At 32.6% G+C, this 12876-nt stretch overlaps 3 protein-coding genes across 3 annotated transcripts in view; all 3 read left to right on the top strand.

The window, feature by feature from the left end:
- The window catches only part of LOC115235334 (late cornified envelope-like proline-rich protein 1), a 3966-nt gene extending 2708 nt beyond the window's left edge, over positions 1-1258 (top strand). The window contains exons 3-4 of the mRNA XM_029807039.1: positions 891-1077; positions 1152-1258. Of these exons, the coding sequence (XP_029662899.1) occupies positions 891-1077; positions 1152-1171 (207 nt within the window). The 3' untranslated portion in view covers positions 1172-1258. The remainder of the gene's footprint in view (positions 1-890; positions 1078-1151) is intronic.
- The window catches only part of LOC115235296, a 14336-nt gene extending 8780 nt beyond the window's left edge, over positions 1-5556 (top strand). The window contains exons 8-10 of the mRNA XM_029806966.1: positions 1152-1304; positions 2095-2558; positions 2891-5556. Coding sequence (XP_029662826.1) covers positions 1152-1304; positions 2095-2558; positions 2891-5556 — 3283 coding nt within the window. The remainder of the gene's footprint in view (positions 1-1151; positions 1305-2094; positions 2559-2890) is intronic.
- A 2068-nt stretch (positions 5557-7624) lies between these two features.
- On the top strand, positions 7625-12235 carry LOC115235320 (hydrocephalus-inducing protein-like). The gene is made up of 14 exons (XM_029807020.1): positions 7625-7735; positions 7819-8037; positions 8158-8356; positions 8445-8604; positions 8794-8921; positions 9064-9265; positions 9341-9527; positions 9909-10033; positions 10120-10213; positions 10452-10675; positions 10941-11094; positions 11297-11536; positions 11653-11780; positions 11937-12235. The coding sequence occupies exons 1-14, from the start codon at positions 7625-7627 to the stop codon at positions 12157-12159; spliced, it is 2394 nt and encodes a 797-aa protein (XP_029662880.1). The 3' UTR covers positions 12160-12235.
- Positions 12236-12876: the final 641 nt, after the last annotated feature.

Genomic DNA, 12876 nt, shown 5'->3' with positions numbered 1-12876 from the left:
AAGTTGTCGCGACGAAAATCAAACAACTCCCTCGGACGCGATTTCTCAGTTAAAAGACCAATTGCCTGAAGAACATTTAAAAATAGATGAATACGCTAGATATTTAGATTCATAATCAATCAGCAATGCAAGATGTTCAATTAACTTTCGAATAATGAAACCTTTATATACTGATGAGCAAGTTCAAGCCATAGTAAGTCGCATGCGCGAGCAAATCTTAACTTTAATTGCTGGACTTATTACCGATTTTCTAGACGGAAATTTGGATATAGATCAACTAATTGCCCTGCTTGAAAACGTTGAAGACCCTTAAAATAGAATCTACCTATTTGCGCATGCTCATATCCCTATGATTAACATCCAGTAAAATCCCTCTAGTAAAGATTAATTTCGTGCCTAATGTTATTTCCCTAGAATCCACTAGATCAGTCCTAGTTCTCAGCGTTCCTGGGGTATAGCCACAGATATATAGACTGGATTGAGCATTGCGAGATAAACAAAAGCGCGCCCGCTGTAGAAAGAGAGGTACTATATGGGAGGCTTATGTTTGTCCCTTTTTCTAGCATCTCATTGGTGATTTTCTATATGGAAAAAGACAAAATCACCAATGAGATGCTAGGAAAAAAAACAAAATAGGCCTCCTATATAGTATCTCCCTTTCTACAACGAGCGCGTGTTTGTCTATCGCCACGCTCAGTCCATTCTATATGTATGTCTATGGTGTATATAAATAAATATATATATATATATATATATATATATATATATATATATATATATGACATACAAATTTTTTAATTATTTTTTTGAAATTGATATACACGATTATTTTGGGCTAATTTTTATTATTCTTTTAAAGTAAAAAATAACTAAGAAAGAATTTTTGAAAGGTTTATCTGCCACCTTGTCCAAGCTGCCCCATGTCCAATCCACCGAAATTAGAAGTGACATATTTGCCGCCCTCACCACCCCCTCCGCCATCTTGCTTTTACGTTTGCAAAACGGATTGCGTCCCCTGCATTCCACCTTGCCCAAAGCCAACAGCCATGCGCCCTTCATCTTGCAGAATGCTTTGCCGTAAGTTTATTACCATGTTTTTTTTTTAGAAGAATATTTATTGTTAATATTAATGTAATTTTCTCTTTTTGCAGCACCTTGTCCCCCTTGTTAGAACACAGTGTTCTAATTGGCAAGTCACTGATAATTATGCAACTGTATGCAAAGGTGCGTCATGAGTCTACGGAAACGCAAAAATACGAGCTTGTTACACGAAACGCTTCAGTGATGAGATTTAAAATTATGGAGTATTGTATTGTAATATACTTTGTGATTCCTGATAAATTCAAACTAATTATACACTCATATTTTTTTTCTGGTGTATTATAAAATATTATAATTTCTATGTATATATATACATGTTGTTTTACAATGTGTATTATAAATTGTAAAAAAAAGCTAATGTAATTGTTACTAAAATATAAAAATATACTCTTATGTTATATTTACACAAATTTTGATATATTTTATTATATATGCTCATCATAATTTCCCTGAATAAAGAAAATAAATATTTTTTATATCTTCGAATATTTTCTACAATTTAGTATTATCCCTGTTAGTCAGCCGTTCTCTTGTACAATTTTACAAATAAAATTAAATATAAACAAAATTAATTCTACATACTAATATATTTCTTTTAATTATAAACAAATAAAATCTTTCTCTCTCTCTTTCTTTATATAAACATATATTTACACTATATATAATTCATGTATACTTTATATGTATATAATATATATATACATATATTATATGCTATGATATACACACAAAACATATATATCCATGGTAACTAGTCACGCACTTGTCCCTCTTTTCTTAACACGTCAAAACTCGCGATTTCCTTTCGGCGGTAATGCAAAATCCGATCTGAGAATTTCCCTCATCAAGTTTAAACGATGATTTTTTGACAGCAAGTATCGCATTACCCAATAAGCAAAATTAACGATAATGAGAAAGAGGTAAGAATATTTCGAAAAATATATGTTAAATTAATAAATTCAGTAAATTCCCATTTAACAAATTCCTTTTCAGGAAAGTCTCAATCGAGAAGAATTCTGAATACAAAGAGTTATCTGCACATCCAAGCGTAGCAAATTTACGAACTATCAATATAAGCCATCAAGAAAGTTCGCGATCTACAAAATCGCCGTCTGTACAGAACTTGGACAAATCGCATTCGTTAAACAATTTCGCGAAATCAGAAAACGATCAAAAAAGAATGCTACCGGATGAGATGCAACCTCCAAAAACCAGATTTAGCTCTCGAGACAGATCGAAGGAGACACATTTAGCTTCCTCTCCACGACTCAAAAGTTTCCCTGCCGAAAAGATCAAGAAATTGGACAATCAGCCAATGTTCTTGCCCGAACCAAACGGCGCTTTAATCGGACAAAACCCTCAAGAAACTGACACCTTCTTCGCGAGTTCCTCTATCAGAAGTAACAACGGTCATGGTGACGCGATACCTGCTACATTATCGTCATATCAACAATCAAAAGTAAATTTTAAAGAAATTTCTTTTTTTTTTATTTTAAATTAATTTATACAACCATTTTAATTATTATTTAAAGTGATTTATTTTAGTAAAAAATAGAAAAAATGTAAATATATCAAATTAGTTAATAATATGTATATCAAAAACTATGTAAAAAATATTTATACATATTAAATATATATCTTAATATATGTTTGTTCATACATATACATATAATACGATACGAGATCTATATTTTCAATATTATTATTATTATTATTAAATATGATTTTGCTTCTATGTAGAAATATAGAATAATTAATTTTTTTATTAATGTGCAATTTACATTTTTTTAACTGCAGGATACATCCAATACGGATCAGCAACAGATTGTAGCTAACCATCAACATATTTGTGAAACAAGACCACATTCTGAAAACTTGCTCACTCAACCCATTGCGTCTCCCGAAAGACATCCTTTTGTATCAAGCATGTCCCAAGGAACAGTCGCCTGTGATCGATCATTTCAAAACCCATCCGCGACGATTAATCAGCCGGTAATCATTGCAACTCCGACGCAAGTCACAATGTCGCAAATGCAACAATCTTCGAGTAATTCTCATGCAATTACCGATCAAAATCGCAATGAAACATCCGCTCTTGTTAGTGGATGCGAAAGGCAATCGATTGGCGGCCAAAACGCAGTTAATCATAAACAAATGTTTATACAACCGAAGCAAGCAGCGGTACAGGATGCAAACCCGCCGTTAAGTGATCGATGTGCCAGTAACTGTCAAAATGTCTATCATGCTCAGTTGCATGGTTCATTTCAGCAAAATTCTCAACAAATAAATGAACAAACGCAGCACAACGCGTATCATCAGCAAATGTTGCCGCAAGCTCTCAATCAAGTGCAACCACCAATACTCGATCAGCGACAACATCTACATAATAATTCAGGATTATATGGTCATTATAATCAACAATTATCTGCTACACAAACTTCTGGATATGGAATGACTTCGCCACAAGACATGACAGTAAATCAGATGAGATTAATACAACATAAGTTGCCTATCCATAACCATAACCTTGGATATTCTGCCAATCTTCAACCGGCATGGACGCAAAATGATCGATGGATGCAAACACCAAATCAGCAACATCTGCATCAACAATCCCCGCAAAAATGGCAGTATTATCATCAAGATACTAATTTCAATCAAAAAGATTCTAAAAGCCAAGGTCAATCTAATCCATCACAGAACCATAAATCTACTAATCAACAATCGGCCGCGGAAGCTCACAGTCAACAAAATGATGGAAAAAAGAAACTGCAATTCACATCTGATATGATACGCGATCAGGAGCTGCTAGTTTCCACCATGAGGCAACAAGGTATACCTGAGGAGATCATGCGCCGTCAATTTGACGCATTGCTGAACGAACAACAAAAGCATCTAGTTTATCTCACGCAATTTCAACAACAGGAAAATATTCCGGATGTAAAAAAAATTCGACTTGTGCAAAGAAGAATAGAGAAGGAAGAAAAACCAGAATGGATGATACACATTACGCCACCGCGAATATCTTACAATGAGATTGAAAGACTGACGGCACAGCAAAGAGATCAAAAGAAACAATATCAAACAGACGGTCAATCGCCGGAAGAAGTTAACAGAACAGTGACTGCTCGACAACAAGATTATGGCCAACAGAAAAAGCAAGAAATAAACAATCAAGCTAGTCTGCCTCAACAGATGTACGTTCAGATGAATCCTCATCAATGGCAGCAACAGATGATCAACTGGCCATATAAAAATGATCATCAAACTTATACAGCCAGTTATCCTTATGGTCATCAGCAAAATACATTAAATAATATATATCATCAGGCAAATCCAACTTTTAACAAATACATACCATATAATACGCGTTATAATCCATATTACTCGCAACCTGAGCAACAAAAAATTTGGCAAAACAAAGAACATAATCCAACTTCATCAAATTCAATTGATAATCAGAGACTGCCAATGGACTTTGCACGTTTTGAGCAGAATAAAAGACCTACCGAACCTTCTAGCTTGTTAAAGATACGGATGTACAAAGAAATGATTCGTCCTCAGAAGCGGAATAACGGTTTGCAGGATCCAAACACTATACAAAAGGTGCTGGAAACACTGAAGAATCCGTCGAGTAGAAAAGGTCTCGAATATATGGCCAATATTACCAAGAAAAGACCCGTCATTAGATTGAATGGTGCTCAAGATTCTAACGAGACTCCGGAAGATATGCAACCGCGACCATCCGTAGAAATGACCCCGCAGTCTCAGAAAAAAATCTCGGCAAACGGTTTGGAGAACACAAGGAATCCTAATAATCCTGTGCCATGTATTATGCCACCTAAGAGAGCCGATGAGCCCGGGATAAGAGAATATCCGCGACAGAGGCAGAATGCAAGAATTTGTTACAGTATGCAAGCCGAAAAGGAAAACGGCGCGATAGCGATTAATAGCGATCAACAGCGATGGCAACCGCGAGACCACGCAGTTTCCTACACGCAGGATGCGAGATCGATTCCTTACGATCGACAGAATGTACCTGTAACGCAGGGACGTCACGGCGACAATATCCCGGTTTTCCAAAACGCGAGTGCTCCTCCTCAACATTATCATCAGATGCAGCAATACTATCTAAACGGACAGAATTTAGCCGGTCACAGTGGCCAGGGCGACGTTGTGAGCATGCAACGACCGGATGCACCGGGCGCGATGAGAATCGATCGCGCCGGCGGTGATACCGGTGAGAAATCGAATGCCGAAGGGGCGACGAAGCGCGTAGATATGCAAGCGATACAGCGAACGAACGTTTATGGCCAACCGGAAATCCACGAGACAAGGACCATCGGAGGTATCACGTACCTCGCCAGGAAGCCCGAATACGCCCCTAACAATCTCACCATTTCACCAAATAAATTAATCGCGAGTAGACATTTGCAACCCCCGAGAATATTTTAATTTGGCCGCCGAATCTTATCTTACCGAGATTGAGTTCAATTTTTAACTCCACATGCGTTAGAATTACGAAAGATAATTCTGTATCTCGTTATAACGTTGAATATGCACAAATTTTTGAAATTATTTTTTATATGTCTCTTTATTTTATATGTCAAACGTAATATTTTATGCATATTTTATTACGCTTTTACACATCTAATAGCGAATTTGATAAATAATAAAAGTGCAAAGTTAAGTCGTCACATATTCTAACGCAAGAGAGTTAAAATGATTTTTTAATTTATATATTTGTATAATTCTACTTCTATATTTAAATTATTTAATTAAAACAAAGTTATTTATGTGAGTGATATAGCGAATTCATCATACGATAAAATATTCAAAAATAAGTGTGCTATTTTTTATGTTGTGTTTATTTTTTATGTCATGTTTATTTTTTATATCATGTGTATTTTTTATGTCAATATTACAAGAATATACCTTGCAACTTAACAAATTTTAATTTTTAAAATTTTATTTATTATATATATTTTATGTGCGTGGACATTCTAATTTTTGATATATTGTGTTATGTATATTTCAAACACAAAATACTATCGAGAAATGTTCACAATTTTTGAAAATGTAATAAATAAATATCTAAAATGTCAAAACAATTTATTGCAGTAATAAATTTATTATTGTCTCTTTCTTTCTCTTTAATGTCATGTAAAGTAAGAAATTTAACAAAATAAGTAATTTTTATCATGGGGAAAAATCGATAAATAGAACTCATATGTTAATTTAATTAGATAAATAATAGTGCGAAGTAAGCAATACAATACGAAATCGATTATTAAGCGTGACAGGAAACAATTTGTCAATATTTATCTTTCAAGTTTCGGTGCATAAGATATTTTCCGGTACTAAAATTTATACAAAATTTAACAAGTATATTTAACATGGGCAAACAGAGGCGAGATTTTATGAATGAAATGTATAATATTATATGCGAAATAGAATGTTTGTAAGTATATATATATATATATTTGCAACTTTTACTTATATTTATATATAGTTTGCTGAAATTAATAATTTATTAATAGAATATTCAATCAAATAAGATTTTCTATTTAAAATAAGATTTATTATGATATTCATAAAATAGACAGACATTCACAGAATGTTCCTTCTGTTTTGTTTTGCCAGAAAACCCGAGCCCGAAATGTGCAACGTGAGCTGTCCCCCTTTAGGATGTCCCTTAGGACCCTGTCCGGGGATGTGTTGTACAAAAAGAATCTGCGATCCTTGCTGCGTGTCGAAGATGCCATGCAATCCTTCGCCTCGTTGCTACATGCCATGTTGTTTAAAAAACCGTGCACGTAATGGGAAGTGCTCGTCCCATCCCTGCGGTTCTTCATCGATATACATAAATCAACAGAACCCTTGTCCACCGCCTTATAACCTTATGCCGATTGTATCGCCTTGTTACATATGGAATCAATAATTTAGAACGCATAGTTTCAAAATGGAAATAAAATCTGTTAATTATATAACACGGAAAAAAATATTTCTCATTTTATTAAATAAATTGAAATAAAAAATCCAGATTATGCTTAAGAAAATTGTATTTCTTTCTATTTTTCGTTCTTATGATGTTTTTATATAATTTTATAATTTATTTTATATTTATTTTATATTTTTATAATTTTTTAGCATAATTTTATTTTATTACATCTCTGTCTGTTTGATATTACTATTAAATTATATTCCATATAAATCCATACAAAAAAAAAAACTTATATGTTCGATGTGCTTCGATATATATTATTTTTATACATGTTATTTTTTCAATCCTATAAATGAGGCTGACAAAATAATCAAATCGACAAATCGATTATCAATTTTAGATATCAGATGCAGTAGTGTATTCTACTATTTTCAGTGCGTATCAATAATATCTTGATTAATAATATAACCGATTATTTTAATTACAATTAGCAATAAATAAAATCTTTATTCAGGGAAAAGAAAGAGAAAAGTAATAACAAACTAAATATAACATCTTCATAGAATATTAATATAAAGAATGGATGAGAAAAAGAGAAGTCTGACTACATGTTACCCAATCATACATAATTCTACGAAGATACTCATGGTTTTAACCGATATAAAATCATGCGATCAGAGAGAACAAGAAGTTAGTTTCAAATGTAGAATAGTTTATATATAGAGAGAGTCTCAAATCTGCAATGTTTATCAATTTCATTAATGTTTTTGCAGTATGACATGATTCCCTCGGAATACATCAAACAGATGCTAATGAGCGCTCAAGAGAGGGTCGATTATTTATTAAAACCAGGTCGCAGTATAAACGTACGGCATTTATACGACAATTGCGAAAGCCAATACTTCAAGGCTACACCTAGCATTGTTCTCTTTCAACAATTCGTTCCTGGCAATGTATACAATATGATGCTCACAATTCGGAACGTGACAAAAGTAAGTTCTACTCTAAAATTTTAATACACAATACACAATTCAAATCATGTATTATGCTTCAAGCTATACAATATTCACGAGTTTAACCCCGAATCTCCCTTTTTAAATGTCACGTCGCAGATGTCGCGACACCTAAAGATCTCGCGCAACCCCGATCCCTTCTTTTCCGTGGAATATCACGGATCGAATTATAGCACTATGGTAGCGCCAGGACTCGTTCACGTTTATAACGTCAGGTTCAACCCGGCAGAGAAACGAGACTACGAGTATCGTGTCGAGTTTATCAACGATACCGAAATCTTTGAAGTGCCGGTAATTGGTGAGTAAATTACGTTTATTATACATATAATTATTATATATACAATGCAATTATTAAATATACGTTCACTTAACGCGGAATAATGCAGGTCAAGTTAATACTATTTTAGCTATCGGTCCGAGACCTATTCTAGATATTCCTGATCGGATCGAAATACCAGCCACCGCGGTGAAAATTCCCTCCTCAAAAACTATTTTAGTACGCAATGTAGGAGATATGCCGGCAATCTTCAATTTTTACTCCGATAAGTATGTGTTATATTTGGTTAAACAATTTTATAACAAAGTTTTTTTCAAGAGATTTTTAAATAATATCTCATAATTTTTCTAAAATGCCTTAAACAAAATAAATAATTATACGGAAGAGTAATTTATATATGTGATTTATATTTGAATCTGTATATATATAATATAATTCATGAATATACTTCGTTATAGTCCAAGTTTTTCCGTCGAACCGTCAAAAGGCATATTAGAGGAAGAAGAAACTATGCAACTTACTGCAAACTTTTTATCCGAGAAATCTGGCGAATTCAAAGCAAATCTTTTTCTTAATTATGAATCAGGTATTGACAAGCAATTAACTGTGTAAAAAAAAAAGAAAGAGAATTAATATTGAATTTAACAATAGTAATTTTACATGTTAATAAAATTAACTTTTTCATAAAAAAACATGAATTTATGTAACACATATATAAATTATTGCAGGGGAGAAACTTTGCTTAACATTACAAAGCTTAGCAATAAACTGCACGATTCGAATTGATAGAGGTAGTGTCAGAATGGAAAACACTTATTTAGGTTTATCTAGAAGCAAACTCCTGACGATTCACAATAGAAGCGACTATGTCGTGAAATTCCAATGGATGCGTTTTAAAGACAGGCATGCTGATATACAACGAAAGGAAGAGTAAGCATAAACAATTATTTTTTCGCCTAAAGCTTTTTATATCTATTTTTGCGATTTTTTGATTTTTCGTGGCAGATACAAAACATTATTTCAACTGGTGCATAATATGGAGATGGTGCGTTGTGTCAGTCTCGTTCATTACAATATTTGCCTGCCAGATATTCACGAACTTATCTGCCAGCGGATTTACGCGGACGAGATTGCTTCCTTGATGAATGAGAATTTCTACTACAATCATATGTCCTTTCTTCTTATGCCTGAGGTGATCTTTTGTGATAATTTTCGTAGCTCTTGCAATTTAATAACGCTGTATGTCCTAATTATCAATAATTCTCTTGTTTATTTTTTTGTTTACATATTGTTACCAATTATATCATTGAAAGTATATGCCAAAAACATTTCTTAAATTTTAAATTTCTTTTTCTTTTTATTTATTAAACATAATTTAAGTTATCTTAAGTTAAAAAAATGATGTATAATATTTTTTTAAGAATATTTTTAACTAATATTTATTATAAAATATTTAGACAAAAGAAATATTTAAATAAATATAAAGATTCTATAGAAAATATTATAGTTTTGAATTTATACTTAATCACATCTGGTTTTAATATCCTTTTTAATGTCTTAATGTATTTTTCAGAAAGGCGAAATTTGGCCTCAATCTTCCGCAGATATTACAGTGTTTTTTCGAGCCATGGAAGTAGGCGAGATATCGAGCGTTGCTTATCTTGAAGTAACAGGTCGCGAGGACAGAATAGCCCTGAGGTTACAAAAAGAACTAGTATAACATTATTTTCGAAAAATTTCTTTTGTCTCAGAATTTTCTCATTAATTTTTCGTTTTAATGGTAGTCTCCATGGAACAGGCAAGGGACCAGTTTTCCATCTCAATGTGATTACTATCGATGTTCAGAATATTTTCCTGTGTTCTGTGCACAATTACGAGGTAGTCCAATGAATTTATTTACATATAAAAAATTTACAATTTGCATTTAATACAAACTTTATAAAAAATGTATTTTTATTGAATTTTTAAAATGTTATAGTCGACATTATTAGAATTATCTGACAAATTTATTTATCGAAAATTTATACTATTAGAAATTATTTCTCTTCTGTTCGTAGAAATGCACATAAATACGTTGCATGATAAATTATATGAACTTGAATTATTTATATTCCAGATTGTAGCGGCAAATAAAGGGCACATTTGTGGTACGCTGATTTATAAAGCAAGACCGACAGATTTTGGTGGCACAATTAATATTACTCCGTACGCTCTAACATTGAAACCAGACGAGTATAAATCATTTAATTTATCATTTTCTTCAAATCGAAAAGGAGACTTTGTAGAAAGAATCGACTTTGTCGTTAAAGAGAGTTTGGAAGTATTATCTTTGCATATCAAGTACGATATTTATATTGAACAATTGTTACATAAATTTTATATAAATGTAAATATATAAATTTTTTTATTTATAGAGGATGCATCGTATGCCCAACATTATATTTTGACAAGAGTAGTCTTGATTTCGGCGCAACTGCCTTAGGTATGCTTGTCATAATTAATGCAGTTCAATAAAAAATTGCAGTTTTACGCACATATTTGCAGGGTTTAGCAAAAAACAAGAAGTAAATCTTCGTAATTTATCCTTGGTTCCGGTTTCGTTTAGCGTAACAGTAATGGAAGATGGAGATCAGACATCTCTGACTCACAAAGAGTTTGCGGTATCTGAAGCGAAACTAAGTTTTCCAACTAATCCTCGCGAGTTTATAATAACTCCACAAAAAGGAGTGGTACAGGCGCACAGTTCGCTTAAACTAAGGGTAAACTACATAATGTCTTCGAACATGTAGCTTATAACAATTTGCAAGAATGAAAATCTAATCCCCACTTTCCAATCTTAAATATGTAGCTTATAACAATTTGCAAGTAAAAAGCTAATCAATACTATCTTGATTATTTTTTAATTCTTTCTAAATTAAATAATTAACGTAGACTGTTTTATGATTTTATATTAAAATATAGGTGACATATACAGCGAATATTGTTCGAAATGGACGTTTGAATATTCGAGTCGACATGTGGGATTCGGATTCGGATCCAGTAATACTACCGATCTCGTTTTGTGGTGCTATTCCCTCTCTATCTATTAAACCCACGGAGATTTCTATTAGATTTTCTTTCATCAACTTCCCTTACGCTCGTTCTATTAACGTAGAGAATAACTCTGACTTGGATGGATATTTCTATATAATACCGCAGGCGGTAATTGTTAAACTAATTTTGGAAGATAAACTTAGCAACAGCACACTGTTTTGTTCAGCATACAAAGAACATGTTATTAAATAATGTAGCTATTGTAAGCTAATTTTATTCTTTAGATATCCGAGAATATACCCATAGTATATTCACTGTCATCCTACCAAGGTTTTTTGAAAGCACGACAATCGAAAACGATTGACACTACTATCATCACCAAAGTTCTGGGCAAACAAACAACTACATTAAAGTACAATAATCAATATAATAATTTTTGAAATATAAAAGTTAGAAAGAATAATTTTCTAATTTAAAAAGATAAGAAAAATAATTCTAAGTTTTTTTAAGACGTTTATATACTGTTATTTCTTATTTAAAAACTTTATTGTACTTTTTTTTATTTCAGTATGTTGACAATGGGCGAAGAGGCTCCAGTTACATCTTGTACGATTATATGTACTGGTCAGGGACCAGTAGTATCTGCGCAACCCACTTGTCTCAATTTTGGGGAGATACAAGTGCTTCAAAATAAAATCATGAATTTTCGCATAATTAACGACTCGCCGATACCAGCGCAATTCAAATTAACATCAGTAAATATTTTTCGAATAAATTGCTTTAAACAATGAGTTTATAGAATATACAAAAAATACGAGAAAAGTTACATTCCAAAATTATCTTATTATTATTGCTTAGCGTAAAAAAAAATCACTATGGCTTGTCGAGCCAACCTCTGGAGAAATTGGACCGAACGGATTTACGGAGATTGAAATTAAAATATTTTTATGTGACACTGGTAAATACATTGACAATATAATCGTGCATGTCATCAATAGTCGGTCAATTTCCATTAGTGTGATTGCGACTGGAATCGGTTGTAGTATCGTTTTTGAGCCGCAGATATTTCCAATATTTGACATGGGTTTTCTTTTTAGGTAAAGAATATTGAAAAAATGTTAATTAATTTCAATGATTAAGCAGTAGCAAGGATTATTTTTAAATATTCATTGCTTTAATATAAAGTGTATTATATTTTTCACCCAAAATTTTAACAGCCATCAAAACCAGAGTCTGCCAATAACGATGAAAAACTTTGGCACGCGTCATTGCCAAATAATATGGTCAAATACTCCAGAAGTGCGCATCCAAAGAAGCCAAGAATGGCCAACGTAATCATATAATCTTTATTGCAATTCATAATTTAAATTTTGCCAAGATGCTAAAAATTATATTTACAGTAGGAAGTTTCAAATTGAACCGCTCACCGTAGAGATTCCAGCGAATGGTTCTAATGTAGTCCAATGCAAAATATGCTGGGACGTGTAAGTTTTAATTAAAAACCTTAA

The sequence above is a fragment of the Formica exsecta genome, unplaced genomic scaffold (assembly GCF_003651465.1).
Source record: "Formica exsecta isolate Colony F162 unplaced genomic scaffold, ASM365146v1 scaffold218, whole genome shotgun sequence".
Lineage (NCBI taxonomy): Eukaryota > Metazoa > Arthropoda > Insecta > Hymenoptera > Formicidae > Formica > Formica exsecta.
This window is presented reverse-complemented; position numbering and strand designations above follow the sequence as displayed.